This window comes from Pan troglodytes, chromosome 1 (assembly GCF_028858775.2).
Source record: "Pan troglodytes isolate AG18354 chromosome 1, NHGRI_mPanTro3-v2.0_pri, whole genome shotgun sequence".
In the NCBI taxonomy this organism is placed as follows: domain Eukaryota; kingdom Metazoa; phylum Chordata; class Mammalia; order Primates; family Hominidae; genus Pan; species Pan troglodytes.
Genome location: NC_072398.2, coordinates 208,925,283 through 208,949,488, shown reverse-complemented (window position 1 = coordinate 208,949,488; position 24,206 = coordinate 208,925,283). Strand labels below are relative to the sequence as shown.

General features: G+C 40.1%; 1 protein-coding gene across 9 annotated transcripts in view; it reads left to right on the top strand.

The window, feature by feature from the left end:
- CDC42 (cell division cycle 42) overlaps positions 1–23,327 on the top strand; it is a 61,416-nt gene extending 38,089 nt beyond the window's left edge. For 4 of the 9 annotated variants that reach the window (XM_063812540.1, NM_001280325.1, XM_063812505.1 and 1 more), the window contains 5 exon segments: positions 8,842–8,996; positions 12,136–12,208; positions 16,832–16,941; positions 17,062–17,259; positions 21,822–23,327. In XM_063812540.1, coding sequence (XP_063668610.1) covers positions 8,892–8,996; positions 12,136–12,208; positions 16,832–16,941; positions 17,062–17,259; positions 21,822–21,911 — 576 coding nt within the window. In that variant the 5' untranslated portion in view covers positions 8,842–8,891 and the 3' untranslated portion in view covers positions 21,912–23,327. 9 annotated transcript variants of the gene reach the window in all.
- Positions 23,328–24,206: the final 879 nt, after the last annotated feature.

Sequence of the window (24,206 nt, the reverse complement as noted above, 5' to 3'; positions counted from 1 at the left end):
TCAGCCTCCCTGGTAGTTGGGACTACAGGCACATGCCACCACTTTTTTTTTTTTTAATTTAATTTTTTGTAGAGATGGGGTTTTGTCATGTTGCCCATTGATCTGCTGGGCTCAAGTGATCCTCCTGCCTTGGCCTCCCAAAGTGTTGGGATTACAGGCGTGAGCCGCCACACCCAGCCTTGGTAGAGGTTTTTTTGTTTGTTTGTTTGTTTTTTGTTGTTGTTGTTGTTTTGAGATAGCATCTCCCTGTGTTGCCCAGGCTGGAGTGCAGTGGCATAATCTTGGCTTACTTGCAACCTCCATCTCCTGGGCTCAGATGATCTTCAGCCTCCCAAGTAGCTGGGACCACAGGCGCATGCCACCATGCCCAGCTAATTTTTGTATTTTTGGTAGAGACGCAGTTTTGCCATGTTGCCTAGGTTGTTCTCAAACTCCTGGCCTCAAGCAATCCACCTGCCTTGGCTTCTCAAAGTGCTGGGATTATAGGCTTGAGCCACTGTGCCCAGCCTCTGGGTAGGATTTTCTAAGCAATGTTGTATTCTTAATTGAACATATAAAAAGTAAAGTAGAGATTCCTCTTCAAAGACTTCCCCCACATCTAATCAGAAATAAATAGTAACTTCTCTTAAAAGCAAAATTTATTCAAAGACCTGTGCTAACATTCTTAAATATCTGCTAGCTGTAATAAATAAATCAGTGTACTTTATGTTCTTAGCTCCCACAATTTAGCCTAAATATTTGCCCTGGCATGCTTATACTGGTCCAAGCAAGCATTAGGTCATAGCCTGTTTAAAGGTATTTTTACCTTTCTCAGCATTCCACAAGCTACTTCCTCCTTCCTTTGTTGTCCTCTGCCTTTGCCTCTTTTTTTTTTTTTTTTTTTTTTTTTTGAGACAGAGTCTCGCTCTGTTGCTCAGGCTGGAGTGCAGTGGCATGATCTTGGCTCACTACAAGCTCCGCCTCCTAGGTTCATGCCATTCTCCTGCCTCAGCCTCCCAAGTAGCTGGGACTACAGGCGTCCGCCACCACGCCCAGCTGATTTTTTTGGATTTTTAGTAGAGGCAGGGTTTCACCGTGTTAGCCAGGCTGGTCTTGATCTCCTGACCTCGTGATCCGCCTGCCTCGGCCTTCCAAAATGCTGGGATTACAGGCGTGAGCCACCACGCCTGGCCTTATTTGCCTCTTTTTAAAAGTTGTAAGTTGCTAGCCTATCAGGACAAATACAAAACGTGAGGTCCCGTTCCAGCCAATAAAAACCGGACATAGCAGTAGGATAGACACGTCAGGTTATAAATGACCCTGTCTCCTTTGCTCGGTGTACTTTTGTGGCAAAACTGCGGGCAAGTGTATCCTTTCTGCAGAAGGTATAAATGGCCTTGCTGAGAAAATTAAATTTATGTTCAAGTGCTATTTCTTTACAGCACCGAGGAACAAGCATTTCTTTTTTTTTCTTTCTTTCTTTTTTTTTTTTTGAGATGGAGTCTCGCTCTGTTGCCCAGGCTGGAGTGCAGTGGTGCGGTCTCGGCTCACTGCAAGCTCTGCCTCTCGGGTTCACGCCATTCTCCTGCCTCAGCCTCCCGAGTAGCTGGGACTACAGGCGCCTGCCACCACGCCCGGCTAATTTTTTTGTATTTTTAGTAGCGTCGGGGTTTCACCGTGTTAGCCAGGATGGTCTCGATCTCCTGACCTCGTGATCCATCCGCCTCGGCCTCCCAAAGTGCTGGGATTACAGGTGTGAGCCACCGCACCCGGTCGGAACAAGCATTTCTAACGAACATATAAGGCCAGCTGTATGCTTTTTGTTACATGTCTTCTGTGATATAGAAGCAAACAAGAAGTTATGCAAACAAGACAGTTTGTTAGCACACTTGCATACGTGTGTGAATGCATGGAATACATTGCTGTGGTTTGAGTACTTTTGGTTGCCTAAAAATCACATGCATGGGTAGGTGTTTAAAAAATTGTACGTTAGATATGCTACTATAACTTACAGCAGAAGGTTATATAAGCTGCGTTTTCCAAAGTGGCTGGATTTGACAGGAGAGACAAGTAGTTTTGATTTTATTCTGTTTAATCCTACAACCAGACTAGTCCTTCTGTTGAACTGATCAGGAAGATTGTGAAATTGGGTCATTCTCTTGATTCCTGTAGTGCCTCTTCTTTCTTATCCTAAGTATGAAAATGGGTTACTTCAGGGGCAAATGTATTTCACATGAAGACAACTTTACTTTTAGTGTGTTTTGGATTAGAGTGAATGTGGTTGTCAGAAAAAGAAAATTCAGTTCTGATACTAACAGTTTAATTCTGATACTCCCACCCCACAGCTTAAGGGCTCAGTCTTGGAAGACTGCCCTCACTTTAGGCAGCAGCTACAAATGCAGTGCCTAGGCTACCTATACCTCTGCCCAGTAGAGTACAAATTTTGGGATTCCCATGGCCCTTCTTAGGTTTGATTATTAGCTAGAACAACTCATAGAACTCAGGAAAACGTTTTACTTACCTTTTTTTTTTTTTTTTTTTTTTTGGGATGGAGTCTCGCTCTGTTGCCCAGGCTGGAGTGCAGTGGCGTGATCTCAGCTCACTGCAAGCTCCGCCTCACAGGTTCATGCCAGTCTCCTGCCTCAGCCTCCCGAGTAGCTGGAACTACAGGCGCCTGCCACCACGCCCGGCTAATTTTTTGTATTTTTAGTAGAGACGGGGTTTCGCCATGTTAGCCAGGATGGTCTCGATCTCCTGACCTCATGATCTGCCCGCCTCGGCCTCCCAAAGTGCTGGGATTACAGGCGTGAACCACCGTGCCCGGCCGTTTTACTTACCTTTATGCCTTTGTCATAAAGGGTACAACTCACGAACAGCCAAATGGAAGAGATACATAGGGCACGGTTGTGGGTGGGGAGGGATTCAGGTGACCTGCTTTCCCCTCACCTTGAAATGTTCACAGACCTGGAAGCTCTCCAAATCTCCTGTTCTGGAGTTTTCATAGAGCTCAGTTTCTAGCCCTCCTCCCCTCTCTGGAGGTTGGTGCATGGGGCTGAAAGTTACATCCCTCTAGTCACTTTGTCTTTCTGGTGACCAGCCCCATCCTGAGACTTCCTAGCATCCCTTCCACCGCCACCCTGTCACTTTATTAACATAAATTCAGGTGTGAATTTGTTATGAAAAACAAGAGACACTCAGGCCTCAGGAAATTCCTAGGGTTTTTAGGAGCTCTCTGCTAGAAAGTGGGGACGGAAACCAAATATTGCCAAATATTTGGTGTATTACCAAAAATTTGACTTGCCTTTTATTCACAGTTACTATTAATACTTGACATAGTTTTAAAAGAGGTGTAATCTTATTGAGAATATAAATTTTTTGTAAAACTTACTAGCAAATATTTAATCTCAAATCTTAAGGTTGCTGTCTGTTTGTGCCTAGAATGAACCATGGGGCACGGGAAAATAGGGCATTTGTAGCTGGGAGTATCCCCTTCCTCCATACAGATCGTTTGCTCAGGGATTGTCTGGTGGAGTTTAGATGGCAGCCAGCCAATCATAATGATACCATAGAGAGGGTTCCATAACCTTTTAAAATCTGTAGTGCGTGGACTTAAAATTTCAGGTGCTATAGCTCTGAGATTCTTAAAGGATATTTGAATTCCCATAGTGTTAAGAACCTAGAAGAGGCCAGGTGCAATGGCTCGTGCCTGTAATCCCAGCACTTTGGGAGGCTGAGGTGGGTGGATCACCTGAGGTCAGGATTTTGAGACCAGCCTGGCCAACGTGGCGAAACCCCGTCTCTACTAAAAAAATACAAAAATTAGCCAGACATGGTGGTGCGTGCCTGTAATCCCAGCCACTTGGGAGGCTGAGGTGGGAGAATCGCTTGAACCCTGGAGGCGGAGGTTGCAGTGAGCCGAGATCACGCCATTGCACTCCAGCCTGGGTGACAGAGCAAGACTCTGTCTCAAAAAAAAAAAAGAAAAATAAAAAACCTAGAAGATACGGGTATTGGAGGGGTAGATGCCAGGAAGGAAAGAAGGAAGATATACCTTATTTCACAATTTTATTTCCTTATGATTGGCAGAATCATTTAAAAAAAATATTTGAGACAGGGTCTTGCTCTGTCATCCAGCCTGGAGGGCAGTGGCACAATCATAGCCAACTGCAGCCTTGGACTCAAGCAATCCTCCCACCTCAGCCTCCCTGGTAACTGGGGCTACAGGTGTGTGCCACTTCACCCAGCTAATTTTTTTTTTGTAGAGATGGGGTCTCACTCTGTTTCCCAGGCTGGTCCCAAACTCCTGGGTTCAAGCAATCTCCCCACCTTGTCCCCCCAAAGTGCTGGGATTACAGGTGTGAGCCACCATGCCTGACCCTGCAGAATCATTTTTTATGCTGTAAGTTGCCCAACCCCAATTCTAAGTTGTGGTACAAATGAACTTCACTGTTAAAAAGAGGTAGGATTCAGTTATTGGTGCAAAATAACTTAGCTTTTCTTTTTCTTCTTTTTTGAGACGGGGTCTCACTGTGTTGCCCAGGCTGGAGTGCAGTGGCGCCATCTTGGCTCACTGCAGTGCGCCTCTGCCTCCCGAGTTCAAGCGATTCTCCTGCCTCAGGCTCCTGAGTAGCTGGGACTACAGGTGCGTGCCACCACGCCCAGCTAATTTTTTGTATTTTTAGTAGAGATGGGGTTTCACCGTGTTAGCCAGAATGGTCTCCATCTCCTGACCTTGTGATCTGCCTGCCTCGGCCTCCCAGAGTGCTGGGATTACAGGCATGAGGCACCGTGCCCGGCGCAGAATAACTTTTCTGGTTAGCAGAATGGTAATTGTTTCTATGTGGCCTCTTTGCTGCCGTAGTGATTTGACATTATTTAATAGGAAATTAACATAGGGTATATGAACATGTCTGGCTTATATATATTGTAAAACCCAAAGTCTCTCCCCTGATTGCTCCCTTTACCCATCCCAATCTGTGGAGTATCTGGTGACATTAAGAAAAAAAATTAAGAAAAAAAGAAATAGAGGTCAGGTCTTAACTATGTTGCCCAGGCTGGTCTTGAACTCCTCAGCTCTAGTGATCTTCCCACTTTGGCCTCCCAAAGTGCAAGGATTACAGGTGAGCCACTGTGCTCTTTAATACATGTGTTAAAGGGCAAAACTACAACAAATTTAAATCTCACTTGGCTTTATTGTGATTTTAGAGTTGGGCAGTGTGCTTCATTCCACAAAACAGAGTTAAGTGTTGGAAGGAGCTGAGCAGAAGAGGTTGGCTTAATAGAAGAGCTGAGGAAAGGGGAAGCAAAGAACAAAGGGCCTATTAGTTGTTTCAGAGCTACCTTTCTTGTAAGGCAGGGACAGGGAGAAGACAGAACAATAGAAAAATAACTGATTAGTTAATATCAGGTTACTTCAGGCTGCTTTTTTTTGTGTAAGGGTTAAAGCAGAGGGAACTTCATTATCATTCCAATTGAAGATTGAAAGTGGCCTGTTTGGTAAACTGGCTGTCATCTCTCCTGTTTCTCAGAAGGTCAGATAACAACTAAATTTAAGTTTAGTGATGTGAAACTTTAGCATGAGTAACTCCATTTTGATTTTTAGTCTGGTCACTTGGGGCCTAGTGCAGGAGATTAGTCCACAACGGTAGCCTCCTATAGTTTTTATTTAACACATGAAACAATTATTAATACATGCCAAATGCTTTGCAGAATAGTCTTAATTAGAACTTGACTCTGAAATGACCATCTTTGTAATGGTAACTCTACATTTGACTACATTTGTACTGAGAACAATTAGTATAATCTTCCCTTGATATTGCAGGGGATTGATTCCAGAACTCTCCAAGGATACAACAATCCTGGAATGCTCAAGTTTCTTATATAAAATTACATAGTACAGTTATCCATCTGTATCTGTGGGTTCTGCCTCTGTGTACATGGAGTGCTGACTGTACTGTAATTATCTTGGAGATAAAAAGTGTTATGAGTTTCTTTCTAAGAAGTTTGGAATTGCTGTTTTAAAATTCCTTATATTGACTTTAAAGTTACCATTACTTGTTGAAGACTAATAATTAACATGTACTAAGCAAGTACTGTATGCCAAGCACTGTTGCAAGTTCTTTACATGTATTATCTTAGTTTACCTTATGAGAAAGGTAGTACTGTTTTCATTTTTAGAGAAGGGGAAACCAAGCTACACAGAGGTTGAATAACACAGAGGTTGAATAGCCAGTGTGTGGTAGAGCCACTCTGACTCCAGAACCCAGGCTTAACAGGGGACTCACAACCAACCAGTTTGTAACAAATTGCTGAGCAGTCAGGTCGGGAAGTCTAAGAAGTGGAAGATTTGTGGGTAAATAGAAAGGGGAAGAACAAACTCTTATCTTACTCCCTTCTCCCAATAAAATTCAGTAGTTATATGCAGGGTGAAAAACAGGAAATGAGCTTAGCCCCTATTTTTTGCTTCCTCTTCTTTATATTTGCTTTCCTCTTTGCATTGCTGGTAACTCATGGATATATACTTGTCATTCCACTAGCACTGATTATATTTGTTTTTATTAATGTCACTTCTTAGTATAGTGTAATGTAATGTTTATCAAGAGCAGGGACTTGAGGTTGGGCACGGTGGCTCACACCTGTAATCCTAGCACTTTGAGGGGCCCAGGCAGTTGGATTACTTGAGGTCAGGAGTTCAAGACCAGCCTGGCCAACATGGTGAAACCCTGTCTCTATTAAATACAAACATTATCCAGGCGTGGTGGCATGCACCTGTAATCCCAGTTGCTCTGGAGGCTGAGGCAGGATAATCGCTTGAACCCGGGAGGCAGAGGTTGCAGTGAGCAGAGATCATGCCACTGCACTGACACATACACACACACACACAACAAGCAGGGACTTGAGAGTCAGACTGCTTGGGTTTAAATTACAGTTCTCCCAGTTACTGGCTGAATAGCCTTGGCTTAGTTACTTGCTGAGCCTCACTCTTCTTATCTGTAAAATAGGGATAATACAGCACATACTTCATAGGCTTTTTGGGAGGATGAAATGTGTGAATATGTGTAATATGTTTTGAACAGTACATAGCACTTAGTAAATGCTGTATAAGTGTTTGCTGCTTACTATTATTTGAGTGCTTTTAGATTTAACCAGTAATTGATTGATCTTAGGGATCAGGGTTGTTAACCTTTAATGCTGTATTAGTTAGTATGGGTGCTTCTTAGTGCATAAAAGGGAAAGGAGAAGGAAAAAAGAGATATAAAAGGAAGTTGAATAAAGAAGGATAAATATGGCTGGCTGCGGTGGCTCATGCATGTAATCCCAGCACTTTGGGACTTTGGGAGGCCGAGGCGAGTGGATTGCTTGAGTCCAGGAATTCAAGACCAGCCTGGGTAACAGTGAGACCCGTCTCTTAAAAAAACAAAAACCAAACAAAAACCCAGCTGGGCATGGTGGCATGTGTCTGTGGTTCCAGCTACTTGGGAGGCCAAGGTGGTGGGAGGATTGCTTGAGTCTGGGAGGTGGAGGTTGCAGTGAGCTGAGGTTGTGCCACTGCACTCCAGCCTAGGTGACGGGAGTAAAACCCTGTCTAAAAAAAAGAAAAATATACTGCAGATAATTTTGATGAGGAGCGGGAGAGTGTGTATTTCATGTGGGTTACTCACACTAATGTAGTTTCATGTTCTTTTGTTTCGTGATTTTTGCATCCAATCAACAACTCAACAGTGTGTCAGTCTAGAAGTGCTCAGTGCTAGAAGTATAGTGGTGCATGAGGTAGTATAGGTTCATTTACAGGGATGTTAATAGGCATTTATAAATTGTTATGATTAATTGTTGTGAATGGTGCTATAGGAGCATGGTGGCATCTGACCAAGAGTTAGGTGGTTCTGTATTTTTATGTTTAATTATAACCCCTTTAGGATTATAATTTAAATTAATTTAAATATAAATCTTAAAATTTAGGTACATATTGGGTGGTGTTTCTTTTTATTCTTTCAGAAAACTGTTAAAGTATTTCATTGAATCTAAGATTCCAATTTCATAGAAGTCAAAATGTGGGGGAAAAATGGCTGATAATGACTGTAAGAGACTCAAAGATACATTCTGACTTTAGAGATGTTTACATGAAAAAAAGCATCTCAAATTAATGACTCTTTGGTACTTGTAATTGATAGCTTCTTAAAATGGAGGAGGACTCTAGTAAGAGAAGCTATAGTATCTGTTTATAAGTCAGTATGCTTTAGAGCAATCTGACTTTTTCATTATAAAAATGTAGGTTTTGGACTAGGCATTCTGGTGCTAAAACAGCTGCTGAGGCCAGCGATCACCCTGTTCTTTGTTCAGTTCCTCACGTTACTCATATAATTACCGTGTGATCGTGTGGTGCTCTGCTGCTTGTTGGTCAGAGCCTGAGTAAGGCTGAATAAGGCTGGATCATGAACCATTCTTTAAAGCAGTGGCCTTTGTATTGCAGTCTAGTTCACATACATGCATACATACAGGTGTGTGTGCACGTGTAACTGAAGAACAGCTTTCACAAAATAATATTTAGCACACTATGTGGAATTTTCTCTGATACAGCCTCTTCTCTTTCATGATAAAAATAAATTCGCTGATTATCACACCCTTTGGACCTTTTAAAAATAACACTTAAGAAGTTGAAACAGCCAGGGATCAGAAACTTAGAAATGGACCTTATTTGTTATTGTAACTTATAGCAAGTCATTGTTTCTCTTATTGGCTTCTTTTAGCCATAATAATTGTGCTACTTCTTTTCTTGCTCTCAGTGCCTGAACCTGTTGCTAAGTGAGGAAGAAAAATCCATATGTAAGTATAAATAAACAAATGTCTTTAATCTTTTTGCAGGTCAACATCAGATTTGAAATATTTAAAGTGGATACAAAACTATTTCAGCAATGCAGACAATTAAGTGTGTTGTTGTGGGCGATGGTGCTGTTGGTAAAACATGTCTCCTGATATCCTACACAACAAACAAATTTCCATCGGAATATGTACCGACTGTAAGTATAAAGGTTTCCTTCTGTTAGTAAAATGTTGTAAAATTTGATATCCTTTTGAAAACGCTTTCTCTATGTGTACTGAATTTTTTTCTGTTGTCTGCCTTTGTTTCCTGTTTTTAAAGATCTTGACTTCTCATGGGTAAATTATATACACTTTATAAACAGCTGAAAAATCAGTGGAAAGTCAGAAGGGGTGACACAGGGTTTGCAAGAAGTGCTGGGAGGCAAAACTCCAGTAGACAAGATTCTAACGAGTGGTGGTCTCAATTTGGTGAAGTATGCCCTACATCTTGGAATGAGGTGACTTTTTTTTTTTTTTTTGATATTTTGGCCAATTATTGATCAGTACTTGGAGGTCTCCTGGGATACCATTTGAGGTCCTGTAACTTGAGAGAAAGTAGTATGTGTCTCCACTTTTCTTGTGGAGCTGTTCGCTTAGCAGTAATGGAGCTCCAAACTGGTTCTTAGGGGCAGAGAAGAGAAGACCTGTTATGTTTCGAGAACACCAACAGAATCCTTTGGGGGTCACCCCCACAACTGTTCTTTTCTTTTTTTCTTTTTTTTTTTTTGAGATGGAGTCTCTATCGCCCATTCTATCTGGAGTGCAGTAGCGCGATCTCGGCTTGCTGCACCCTCCGCCTCCCGGGTTCAAGCAGTTCTCCTGCCTCAGCCTCCTGAGTAGCTGGGATTACAGGCGCCCGCCACCACGCCTTTCTAATTTTTGTATTTTTAGTAGAAACGGGGTTTTACCATGTTGGCCAGGCTGGTCTTGAACTCCTGACCTCAAATGATCCACCTGCCTCAGCGTCCCAAAGTGCTGGGATTACAGGCGTGAGCCACCATGCCTGGCCCCATAACTGTTTTTTAAATCAACTCTTTGGAATGGTAGAAGGAAGATGGGAATAACAAAAATATTGAAGTGAGAGAGAGACAAGAGTTAGAGTAACACTCATTTGTGAAAGGTAGTGAGACCCTGTCTCAAAAATAAGGAAGGTTTTTTTTTTGAAGGGGGGAGAATTTGAAGGTATTATTAAACACTAAAATCACATTGATATTTTGAATTGGCTCATTTGGAGACAAGATAAATGGAAGACGTTTTGAGGTTCAGTGGACTTACAGGGGACATTTAGAGGTACATGAATCTTGTTTCAGAGTGAGGACAGCTATCAGAATTTTTCTGTTTCAGTCTCCATTGAAGTTATTTACTTGTAAACATAATTTCTGAGTCTTTTATGACTTTGATCTTCTGGTGTTATATTTTAAGTGGGCTTGTGGGTGTTTTATATGTATGTTTGTGTTGTACATCTCTGGAAAAGTGATAGAGTGGAAGGAAGAGTAGTAGTAGAATAAAATTTTAAATGAACCGATTTAGGTAAATGAATGGACCATGAGGCACAAATAGTGTTCTCATGGTACCTGTTGAAGTTAATATGGAAATGGATTTGGTGTAGAATGCATTTAAGTTCCCATCTATGAGTTGGGGCTTGCCATTTCTAGAGTAATAGAAATTCAGAGCTGGATGGGACAATATATATTGTCTTACCCATGTCTTAATGGATGAGGGTACTCAGGCCCAATTTAGGGATGAGACTTAGAAGTCTAAGTTTAATTACTTAGCGTAATTACACTAGCATAAGTAGACTTTGGAATGGAAGCCAGCTTTTCTGATTCTTAGTCTAGTTTTGGATATGAACAATCTAGTAAAGGAGGGTTGTTTTTGAGTCTCTTAAGTGTGATTTAAGAAAATAATCTGTTTGGTTTGAGAGCTTAACCACATTCATTCAATTTCTTTGTTCCTGTTTTTAAGAACCGACTTTCCTTTAACTGTCATCTCCCTCATGCCCTTGCTTCTCTTCTTTACATTTAAATAAGCTCTTGAACAATCTGTTAAAACATAAGTCAGAAAATCAGAGTAGGTACCTAAAAGTTAAGTAGGGCTGGTCTTAAAATGTGGCATTCTTCTCCTAGTTGGAAAGCTTTGCTTTTCTTTTTGTAGATATCATTTAATTTTTAAATTTTTATTGTAAATTGACAGATTATAGTTGTATATGAAAGCATTGCTTTTCAATTGTAAATTAATTCTAAAGACTCCAGAATTTGTGTTGGGTCTTTTCCCATTTAGCATTGTTAAACCTCCCATTTTCACAAATAACTTCGTACAACCAATATTAGCATATGCTGTACTGAATTTGATAAGGGTTTTATGGTCTATTTACATATTAAGCATCTTGTTAAAGAAGATGTCTTAGATCATGCAGTTTGTGCCCAATAACATGAATTTTACTCATAAAATTCCCAGCTGGCTGGGTGCAGTGGCTCACACCTGTAATTCCAGGACTTTGGGAGGCCGAGGCAGGTGGATCATGAGGTCAGGAGTTTGAGACCAGCCTGGCCAACATAGTGAAACTCTGTCTCTACTAAAAATACAAAAATTAGCTGGGTGTGGTGGCATGCACCCGTAGTCCCAGCTACTCAGGAGGCTGAGGTGGGAGAATCGCTTGATCCCAGGAGGCAGAGGTTGCAGTGAGCCGAGACCATGCCATTGCACTCCAGCCTGGATGACGCAGTGCGACTCTGTCTCAAAAAAAACTTCCCAGCAAATAATCTGCCAGCTTTTTCTTGGACACTTTGAGTACTTTGAGGGAACCGTTATTTCTCTCAAATGGGCTTGTTTATAACAAGGCTCATCTTTTCTAGGACTCTGAAAGGAAGAAAGGTCATGGATCTAGGATATTTTATTTCTAGATGAAAAGGAAATGGTCTATGAAGAAGTAGTTTCTTAGGAATCAGATTGAATGTTGAGGTAGACCACTGTCTGAAAAGTTTCAAACTTGAACAGGTTCGGTTCATTTTGTGTAGCTAGAGGACTCTGCTCCTGTGACACCTCTAAACCTTTTCTGGCTCTTTATCCAGGCTGCTGGGGTAGAGCAGAAATCTCAGAACACATCCTTTGTCTTTTTCCAGGAATCATTTAGCTCATGCAAGGACTTGGTTGGCAAGATTGGTTATATAAGGATGATGGATGGACTAAGGGACGATTAAGTTTTAGCAAGGAAACACTGCCTTAGCTTAAGAGTTGTCCTGTGCCATTTTAACTCTCTCCTTGCACACTAACAGTGTTGTATTTTTTTGTTTTTAGGTTTTTGACAACTATGCAGTCACAGTTATGATTGGTGGAGAACCATATACTCTTGGACTTTTTGATACTGCAGGTGAAAACTTAATGTCTTTTATACTGTTTTGATCTTTAACAGTTGCTAGTTGTCTGTCTCTTGTGGACATTTTGAGAAACTAGCACATGAGCAAAGTAATTGCCTTTTGTTATTAGTTAGCAGGATTGAATATAATGATTGTCGATGCTTGACCAAGGAGCAGTCCCAGACCTGGGTTGGCAAATAGGAGTTTGGAGTACCCTGGGTGAACAGTGTAGTAGATGAAGTAGAGTGAGACTAGAGTGCATCATACAAGCTCCAAATTGAACTAAAATCCTGATGCGTGCACCTTGCAGAGAATTGGGGACTGCATTAGTGGTTGGGGAGGGACTAAGGGAATGAATTCATAGGAATCATGCCCACTGATTCTCTCCCTTCACCCCTACCTGCTCCTTTTTAAAGCCTAGAGTTTCCTAAATATGCCTAAGGTTATAAGGTCGTAAGCCATTTACAGTATTTATTATTATTACTCTTGATATTTGAAGGCTTATTCAATTTATGTGTCTAATAACATGTTTAGTTTCTTAGATAGCTTATTTTAAACTGTATCTGAAAATATTTTGAGAGTGAACTATTATCTGCTCACAGTATTGACATTTGTCAGCTATCCAAATTGTAAGAACAAATTACTTTCTTCCTTAAATGTACCTAATTCCTCAGTGCTATTTCTTGTTTTCAAGAGTGGCTGCTCATCTTAATTTCTGACTTTTCTCTATGTGCCGTCTTATTATCAGCTCAGTTAGCCAGAGGAAAATCTCAGAAAGATATCCTTTAGAGTATCTTTAGAATGTAGGAATTCTAAACTTTGTGCTTTGAGTTACTGTTACTGTTTGCAAGTTAACATGTTGCTCCCATGGAATGTGGTGTTATACTGTGTACCACGAGGAACTGTTTGGATTTAATTGAGAACGTGAAATGGAGAGACAATAAAGATTAGAGAAATTTTTAATACATTAAAATCATAAAAGTAATGGTATATTAAATTTGGAATATAGAGAAAACAATGACCCATAATGTCATGATAAATGAGGGGTTTTCTTCTGTGTTCATTTGTGTCCAAAGGCACAGAGAAATTTTTTTTTTTTTTTTTGTTGAGATGGAGTTTTGCTGTTGTTACCCAGGCTGGAGTGCAATGGTGCAATCTCGGCTCACCGCAACCTCCGCCTCCCAGGTTCAAGCGATTCTTCTGCCTCAGCCTCCTGAGTAGCTGGGATTACAGGCATGTGCCACCATACCCGGCTAATTTTTTTGTATTTTAGTAGAGATAGGGTTTCTCCATGTTGGTCAGGCTGGTCTCGAACTTCTGACCTCAGGTGATCCGCCTGCCTCGGCCTCCCAAAGTGCTGGGATTACAGGTGTGAACCACCGCGCCTGGCAAGAAAAGATAATTTATGGCTACTTGTGGTTGAAAATTAGTATTTTCAGATTTCAAAGTTTATTATTTATAAGCCTTTACATTTTCTGGCGAGTACTTTTGAAAGCTTTTTTGATGCGTAGTGCAATAAAAATCATTTTAAGGCCAGGCGCGGTGGCTCACGCCTGTAATTGCAGTACTTTGGGAGGCTGAGACAGGCAGTTCACCTGAGGTCAGGAGTTTGAGACCAGCCTGGCCAGTATGGTGAAACCCCATCTCTACTAAAAATACAAAATTAGCCCAGTGTAGTGGTGTATGCCTGTTAAGTCCCAGCTACTCAGGAGGCTGAGACAGGAAAATTGCTTGAACCCAGGGGGCGGAGGTTGCAGTGAGCCGAGATTCTGCCACTGCCCTCCAGCCTGGGTGACAGAGTGAGACTCCGTCTTTTAAAAAAAAAAAATCGTTTTAAGTGTTCAGTGTGATGCATTTTGCAGACCCTCCACCATAATAAAATGTGTAACATTTTTATCACCCCTCAAATTTTCTGTGGTGAGTTCTTTTACCACTGAATGGTGTTGGCACCCTTATCAAAAATTATTTGACCATATATGTGAGTGTTTATTTCTGGGTTCCCTTTGCAGTCAGCCCTGTACCTTGACCTGGTTCCAGGCAACCACTGATCTGCTTTCTTTGTTTCTACTGTTTTCCTTTTCTAGGGTTTCATATAAATGGCACCATACAATATGTAGTCTTTTGTGTGACTATTTTTACATAGCATAATGTTTGTGAGAGTTGTCCATGTTGTGTGTATTGGTAGTTGTTTCTTTTGATTGCCGAGTGGTATTCTGTTCTATGAATATATCACAGTTTTGTTTATCCATTAACAAGTTGATGGATGTTTGGGTTCCAGTTTTAATACTGGTGCTATGAATTGCTTCCACGTTTTAGCTATTTTGAATAATGTTGCTATCAACATGGGTATACAAATACCTTGTTGACACCCTGCTTTCAGTTCTTTTGGGGTATATACCCAGAAGTGGAATTGTTGGATCATGTTTTTAATTTTTTTGAGGAACCTCCGTATTGTTTTCCACAGTGGCTGTCCCATTTTATATTCCTACCAACAGTACGTGGGGTTTGATATAGTCACATTCTTCTGTTCGACACTTATTTCCTGTTTTTTTTTTTTAATTGTAGCCATCCTAATTAGTGTGAGGTGGTATCTAATTGTGGTTTTGATTTGCATTTCCTTAATGATTAGTGATGTTGAGCATCTTATGGCCATTTATATATCTTTGGAGAAAGGTCGGTTTAATCAAGTTCTTTGCCCATTTTTGAATTGGGATTTTTTTGGGGGGGTAAGTTTTAGGAGTTCTTTGTAGATTCCGGGTATTAATCTCTTATCACATACACGATTTGCATATATTTTTTCCTGTTTTGTGGGTTGCGTTTTTATTCTGTTGATACTATCTTCTGATGTATAAAATTTTCACAACTTCATGAAGTTTGTCTATTTTTTGGTGGTTTGGTGTGATATCCAAACAAATTATTGCCAAGTCCACCTGAATCTTTTGCCCTATGTTTTCTGGGAGTTTTAAAGTTTTAGGTCTAACGTTTAGACCTTTTATCCATTTTGAGTTAATTTTAGTATATAGTATTAGGTAAGGTTTCATCTTTGTCTTTTGCGTGTGAATATGTCATTTTCTCAGCACCATTTATTGAAGAGTCCTTTTACCACTGAATGGTCTTGGCACCCTTATCAAAAATTATTTGAGCTAGGCTAGGCACGGTGGCTCACACCTGTAATCTTAGCACTTTGGGAGGCTGAGGTGGGCAGATCACCTGAGGTCAGAAGTTTAAGACCAGCCTGGCCAACATGGTGAAACCCTGTGTCTACTAAAAATACAAAAATTAGCCTGGTGCGGTGGTGTGTGCCTATAGTCCCAGCTACTCAGAAGGTGGAGGCAGGAGAGTCTCTTGAACTGGGGAGGTGGAGGTTGCAGTGAGCCGAGATTGTGCCACTGCACTCCAGCCTGGGTGATAGAGTGAGACTCTGTCTAAAAAAAAAAAAAAAGAAAAGAAAAATTATTTGCCCACATATGTAAGGGTTTATTTCTGGGTTCTCTAGTCTATTCCATTGTCTTATATATCTCCCTATGCCAATACCGCACTGTTTTGATTATTGTAGCCTTGTAGTAAGTTTTGAAATCAGGAAATGGGAGTGCTTCAGCTTTATTCTTTTTCAAGATTATTTTGTCTATTGTCCCTTGTTTCAAGATTACTATCCCTTGTTGGGATTTTGATAGGAATTGCATTGAGTCTGTAGGTTGCTTTGGATAATGTTGACATGTCAACAATATTAAGTCTTCCAGTTCATGAATGTGGGATGTGTTTCCATTTATTTATGTCTTCTTTAATTTCTTTCAGCAGTTTTGAATTTTTTTGTTATCCAAGTCTTTTGCCTCTGATTAAGTTAATTCTAAGTATTTTTATTATTTTGAGTATCGATTAATTCTTGCTAAATTTGTTTTCTAGGCGTTATCAGTTTCAGATACCGGTCTTATATACACGCATTAACTAAATATATGAACCTGTGTTTGTAGTCATGATGGGCAGTGGATTTTGTCATCTGGGTTTCAGTGAGGTTTTTCTTTCCTTAGATGATTTCACTGTGATTGTTTCTTTCCCATATCTGAGATGGAGTCTCACTCTGTCACCCAGACTGGAGTACAGTGATGCCATCTCGGCTCACTGCAACCTCCGCCTTCTGGGTTCACGTGATTCTTCTGCCTCAGCCTTCCAAGTAGCTGGGATTACAGATGTGCACCACCACACCCGGCTAATTTTTATATTTTTAGTAGAGATGAGGCTTCATCATGTTGGCCAGGCTGGTCTTGAACTCCTGACCTCAGGTGATCCGCCTGTCTCGGCCTCCCAAAGTGCTGGGATTACAAGGATTGATTTTTAACCATTTCTGTAGCAAGAGTTTATTATTACATTTATTATTGGGTTTCTAATGGACACAAAGATTGAACACCACAAACTGGTAATAAAAGCAAATAACATAATAGTAAATTCATTGCTGTTCTGAGTGCTTGAAGTTTGTAGAATTAGCTGATTGAGAATATTGCCCACATATTATATTACAAAGCCATACATTTTATTAGATAAGTAAGTTGCTTTTTGAGTAATGACCAGCATGCTTTTAACACTTTGAGGACACCAAGATTCAGTTGCTGAATTCTCTCCAATATTTTTCTTTTTTCTAGGGCAAGAGGATTATGACAGATTACGACCGCTGAGTTATCCACAAACAGATGTATTTCTAGTCTGTTTTTCAGTGGTCTCTCCATCTTCATTTGAAAATGTGAAAGAAAAGGTAAGCTGATCAGATACTCTTGCCCTAAGAAGATCATCTCAGAATTTCTACTGACCTGTTATAAATAGCATTAGAGGCTTGTTGATTAACAAAGGTGTATTTTAAAATACCTTTTTTTAGTGGGTGCCTGAGATAACTCACCACTGTCCAAAGACTCCTTTCTTGCTTGTTGGGACTCAAATTGATCTCAGAGATGACCCCTCTACTATTGAGAAACTTGCCAAGAACAAACAGAAGCCTATCACTCCAGAGACTGCTGAAAAGCTGGCCCGTGACCTGAAGGCTGTCAAGTATGTGGAGTGTTCTGCACTTACACAGGTAAGGGTGGCATGAAACCCCATGTGTATTTATGGTCGAGTCATTTATTAGAGCATTAGGATACAGGAGTTATTTCTAACAGTGATCAGCAGTGCTCAAAGATGCCCAGCAAGAATATGAACAGCTTCATATTGTATGTTCTTTTGTTAGAGGCCTCTTTGTTTTTTGGAGAATATTATTAGTTCCTAAACCCCTTGTGTTGGTAAGCTCTCGTATTGTACTGAATGATTCGTAGTGGTCAGGGTCGTGTTAAAACAAAAACCTTACAGGAAAGGTTCAGATAAGCATAAACTTGCAAGAGAGGATGTGAATGATTTTTTTTTTTTCTAAACACTTAAATTTTCATCTGAATATGTCTGATCTTTTCTTGCCAATTCTGACAATTGATACTATACTGTTTCTTGGGCAATTCAACCAGGATAGGGAATTAGTCATAATAATTGAGACTTTAATGTCAAAGAAGGCAGCCATGGCTATTTCTGCCACAGTTCTCAAGCATGCTTTATATAGTGTCTCTATTCCTATATTTTTGGAAGTATTCCTTCCTCATGCATTCCGGCCGTTTTTGAGTGATTTAATTGGAACTCCTTTTGTAGTTTGATGGGAAACTCAGATTTTGTTGAAGATAGGGAGCAATGTTAGGGTATTTGGAATGGGACTTGTAACTGATGTGTATGGTTTAAACTTTTTCACCTTCATGATATCGCTGATTCCGTCCTTTGAGTACTGTTCTGGGGGCAAAGGAAAAAGTTATGGGAATAATTAGCACAAAAGTTGTATGTTCTACTGGTACTGATGCTTTGAAGTTTGAACACTGAGCAGACATGCCTAATAGGGCAAGATTGAAGGGTGGAGGTTTCTAATAATTATATTAAACTCATTATATTTATGCTTATGTTTTCAGGTAATTCATTCATTTTTATTGTGTTTCTAAAAAACACTATTGGATTCTTAACTACGCGTATACTAGGGTAAATGGCATATATGATTACTTATTACATATGCACTAGGTATTTAGTTTATAGGGCCTAGTGCATAATTTAATAGTCAGTTTAGTACTTGGTTGGATATTTACAGATAAAACTTTTATGCTTAACTGGGATATCTCTCAAAATAACTTCGAGGCCTAGTATCAGATGATTTAAACATAATCTTCTAATCCTCGTTTTTTTGGGCAGTTTAGTGCTATTATAGAAGCAGTTATTTAAAAGTTTAGAAGATTTTACACCTTCTCATGCATAGCACTGTTTTGAGAGTTTTAAAAAATGCCTGGTGCTTCTCTGTGTGTTTTAGTAACATTCCCAGAAAAGTGTGCCTGTGTCTGTATATTGGGGGAGACAAGGGAAAGTCATGTGTGAAACAGTCATGTCCATGTTAGACACTAATTCTGTGTGCTTCTGATGCATACCTCTGTTCTCTAGATATGGGTTGCTTTGAGGGAAGACACATAGGCCCTGTGGATTCACTTTTAGGTTACTAGTGATGCTTTAGATAATTGGATGCTTTTAATGTAAGATTTTTACAGTATCAACAGGTGTATATAGTAAATCCATTTGTAGAGAGTATGAAGTTTAAAAGGTCTTAGCAGGTACATTTTTCTTACCAGAGTTTGAAGTATGGAGAAGTCAAAAGAGGGGAAGTTAGAAAATGGGGTCTGTGGTTGTGTTTGGGAGCTAGAACTTTGAGGCTTACAGATTCTGTTTGTTGATTCCTCTAAAACTAAAGTCTTAATATAAACAGATGGTGGTCAAGCAAAGATTAGTTTTGTTTCATAGAGCATTTGTTGATCTTCGTCCATGGTAAGCAAGAAAGGAATTCCTTCTTGTTAAGGGATACACTCCAGTTTCTAATAGTCCTCCTCCTCTTTTTTTCCTTATAAAGTATATTTCCCTTTCTGTACTCCTTCCTTCCTTTTATATTTTACTGCCAGAGTTGGTTCCTAGATGTGTAGAAAGAATTGCAGTGGAATTTTAACTTTTATGTGGCATTTCTACTTTGTAAATGATGTAGAAAGAGGAAGGCTTTTTAACTTTTGCTGCTTTTAAAGAATTTACTGCTGTTTCTGATTTATTTTGTGTCTAATGTGACATGTGGGTACCAGTCCTGTGGGATGTCATGGATGGGGGCAGGGTGGAGGTGGGAACACTTGGGGTGGTCTGGGGTTGGCACTTACAATTGGAGCTGTGTTCTGGAACTTTTAGGACATATTTACTTGGGATCAAACTGATCAAACTAAAGAACATGTGAAACAACCTTGGGTGGTAAACTTGTGGCTTCAGATTTAGGTGATTTTAGGTGAGTCTGTAGACCTGGGTCCTAAGTACCACCAATGCTGAGTCACACTGTCATGTTGGAGTTTCTGGCTGAGGTGTAAGTGTATTTCTGTATCTTAATCCCCGTAAGATCTGAGAATATTCTTCGTTTTCACTCCATGCTTTATGCTCTGATACCCATGCAGACATCTTAAAGCACTGGACTGCTTGCTAAAACTCATTCTAGGACCCCATTCTTTGTTTTCTTATGACTTGGGTGGTGGTTACTTGCTCTAATAACATTGCTGAATAACTGAAGTGTATGCTGTTTCTAGAGTCTGTTCTTTAAAGTCCTTCTAGTTGGTACTGTTGCACAATTAACACTTTTTAAATGTCTGAACCTTTCCGTTCTGGGAAACCAGTTTACTCTGAAATCTTGGTTAATCACATTCAGATATGTCATTGAACCTAGAAATACATAGCATGCCTGTTAGTCTGCTATTTGTGTCCTTCAGTTATTCAGGGGCTGAATTCACATAAGCCTGAAATTGTAATAGATTTATTTCCAAAATGTGTTAGAAGTCAACATATTGCGTTTTAATAAAAATTGCTTTCCTGCTCAGTTAACCTTGCTTGAGGTGAAGTTTTTGGTCAGTTATCTACTCTCCTGGTTATAATGGGCTTAAGATCTAGCATTCTAGCGTTTTTTCTTAAGGCACATTGCTTCTGTGAATTCAGCTCATTTAATCCGGACTGCTGTTGTACCTGCTAGTCTTTCTAATCCTCTAACCTGGCTGCTATTCTCTCTCCTCCCCTCTGTCTTGTAGAGAGGTCTGAAGAATGTGTTTGATGAGGCTATCCTAGCTGCCCTCGAGCCTCCGGAAACTCAACCCAAAAGGAAGTGCTGTATATTCTAAACTGTTTTCTCCTTCCCTTCTTTGCTGCTGCTTCCTGTCCCACTACTGTAGAAAGATCGTTTAAAAGCAAAGGAATAAAACCATCCTGTTTGAAAGCCTCTGCGTCTTTTTACTCACCACCTTAGAGCAACCTCTGTATTAGTTTTTGATCAAGAATGCAATATCATATAAATTTTTTGTGATCAGTAGTCAAGTTGGACTTGTTTTAATGTTCTGCTGCTTGAGTTGCCTGATGCTCAGAGCTTTTTGGTTTGGATTACTATTGCAAAAGGGAACTTGGTCTGGCATTAAGAATGTCCTCTTGGAGAAAATAACAAGAGTTTTAACACTTCTAGATCTTAGTTCTAGATGGAGAAAGTAACACAAACATCATTTTACTCTTATGATCAATTGTTAATTGTAATTGCATGACAAACCTTATGGAAAAGGGGTGACCTAGTAGAGTGTAATGGGGAAGGGAGGATTCTTTTGTGGTTTTCCTTTGTGTGGTGAAACTTTGTGTTGCTGTTGCTTTGGCTGTCTGTGCTGTAGTGGAGTATTTGTCAGTCTGGGGTGGGGGAGATATTGATGTATCTGCTACTGCTTTATGAGTTCATTTGTTACATTATCTTTTAAGAGTAGCATCCATTTAAACAGTTGACTTACAGTTTGTTAATGCTGAGATGTAAAGCTGCCACCTTTATATTTTCCTGCTTCTGATTTTATTGTGAGGGAAATATACAATTGTGGTTACCTTCAAATTTTGAAATTAAAAATATACAACCGTTTGTATAAATGCCTGATGAAGCTTTATTCCTGTTGCACTGACTGGCTCTAATTTTACGTATGTATCAGGTACCCACATTTTTGCTCCCTTGAATCTCCTTGACTCTGTCTAACTGGTGGGATAAAGGGAGTTCAAAGTGACTATCTTTGCAGCTACCATAATCACCCTCTCTCTCTCTGCCTGTGCCTTCCATAGAATAAGGATGCCACTGACCCGTGCCCGTCCTCTCAGTCCTCTGTTTCATATCCAGCTGTTTCATTTGAATGCAGAGCTGCTTCCCTTGTTTTTATGTAAAATGTTTCAGCAGCACATTACAAAACTCATACTGAATGAGCAAATGACACATGTGCTTGTTTGCTTCTTGTGACATACATTGGTCTGCGCAAAGCTTTCTCAAAGGACCACTGTCTCACTCATGAATATCTGCTCCTCTGCTCCTGAATTGCTGAATCCTTCCAGTGCCCTGGACAAATCTTGGTGAAGTGAGATTATTGTGTTGAGATTCAGGGTTGTTTTTAATGTTTCTTTCTTTGCCAACTCTTGGGGGTTTGAATGTTTTAAATTTGAACTCCAACTTTATTATACTGAAAATCAGACCGCCCATTTTTTCTTTCTACCCCTTTTCAGAAAGGCCTAAAGAATGTATTTGACGAAGCAATATTGGCTGCCCTGGAGCCTCCAGAACCGAAGAAGAGCCGCAGGTGTGTGCTGCTATGAACATCTCTCCAGAGCCCTTTCTGCACAGCTGGTGTCGGCATCATACTAAAAGCAATGTTTAAATCAAACTAAAGATTAAAAATTAAAATTCGTTTTTGCAATAATGACAAATACCCTGCACCTACCCACATGCACTCGTGTGAGACAAGGCCCATAGGTATGGCCCCCCTCTTCCCCCTCCCAGTACTAGTTAATTTTGAGTAATTGTATTGTCAGAAAAGTGATTAGTACTAGTTTTTTTTTGTTGTTTCAAAAAAAAAATTTTTGTGTGTGTGTGTGTGTGTTTTTTTTTGTTTAAAAGCAAGGCATGCTTGTGGATGACTCTGTAACAGACTAATTGGAATTGTTGAAGCTGCTCCCTGGTTCCACTCTGGAGAGTAATCTGGGACATCTTAGTGTTTTGTTTTGTTTTTTTCCCTCCTCTTTTTTTTGGGGGGAGTGTGTGTGGGGTTTGTTTTTTAGTCTTGTTTTTTTAATTCATTAACCAGTGGTTAGCCCTTAAGGGGAGGAGGACGGATTGATTCCACATTCCACTTCCTAGATCTAGTTTAGAAAACATGTTCCCCATCTGGTGCTCTTAGGAAGGAGTATAGTAAATGCCTCATTTAATAACATACTCCTTTTTGAAAGTTGCCTTTTCTCTCCACCCTTGAGTAGATCCAGTATTTGATGAAACTCATAAAAGTGGGTGGAGCCCGTCTTGCCCCTCCTCTTTTCTAGGACGCACTATATGTGACTGTGACTTTCAAGGACATTTGTTTGCCATTTGCTGATTTTTTTGGGAAGTTAATTTCTAACTTCTTTCACTGATAAATGAAGAAAAGTATTGCACCTTTGAAATGCACCAAATGAATTGAGTTTGTAATTAAAAAAATTTTTTTCCCTTTCAGTCATTGTCTTATATGCTTAGCATAGATTTGCAGCTCAGTAGTATATGGTGTTCCTAGAATGCAGCTGAAGACCTGTTATGTAGAGGAAATACGAGGGGTGGTGCTAGAAGACAGACATCTGTGGAATGATTCACATCCTCTCAAGTTAGGAGGATGGAGGCCTGCTTCATTAAGAAGCTGGGGGTAGGGTGGGGGTGGGGAGAACACTTAACAACATGGGGACCAGTCAGGGGAATCCCCTTATTTCTGTTTTGCATATGAGGAACCCTAGAGCAGCCCCTGAGGCTCTCTAGTTTAATAAAAATCATGGAAAGAGTCATGCAGACTCTTCTTAAGTGTTAATAGGGATTTTTCAGCTTATTTTGGTTGCAGTTTCCAATTTTTAAAAATGTTGAGGTAATCTTTCCCACCTTCCCAAACCTAATTCTTGTAGATGCATTAGTGTTGAACCAATGCTTTCTCATGTCTCAATTCTTTGTATATGCATTCTTTTCAGATGTATTAAACAAACAAAAACCCTTCACAAGCCAGCCTGAGGGTTGTTATTTTCCCTCCGTCTCTTACTTTTCAGATATTGAGGAGTGGGAATTTGACTCTTGATAACATCAATTTCTAACAAACTTTGGGATAAAATTTTAAAGCTTTATTATTTTTATTTTCTGGCATTTTAGTTTGAGATAATATTTAGCCCTCTATATGTTCAGGTTTGTGCTTTCTCCTCTAAGTTTGACCCTTCCCTTAAATACCAAGTAGGTCCATAATAATTCTTAGTGAAGCAGTGTTCAGGAAGCTCACTGCTCATGGTGGAAGGAAATGTCAGTGTACCTTTAATCCATAGATCATTGGAAAGCAGCTCATTTTCCCCCAAGTTTTCTGCATCAGTGGTTCTCCAACTGGAGTGCAGCTTGAACAATGTGATTTTTAAGTTTTCCAGGCATTTCTAAAATGTAGCCAAGTTTGGGAATCACCACACCTAGTTGGTTATCTCAAACTACTACTATCAGAATACAGGTTCTGTGCTGCGAATCTGAATATGGGATACATTTTCTTTAGGTAGCAAGAAAGGTTTATTTACCTTTAGGACATTATACTGATCTACATGATCATCTTAGAAACTAAGAACCCTTAAAATCAGTTAAGGTTGGTACACTGTGGCCTCATTTTGGTAGTTCTCTGCATGGAGTCATGTTTGGCATGATTTGCATACTGTGCTAGAATTAAGCTGGGTTGGTTGAGAAGGGGTTAGGAAGAGGCAGATGTAAGCTTTAACAGTTCTAACCAAGAAATGCATCTTATTTATTCCTTGTTGACTATACTAGGGAGAGATACCTGGATCATGTGATACCCTGGAAAGCAGGGACATATGTATCCTTAGTGTAGTCAGGGGCGTATAGGTCCTTGACTA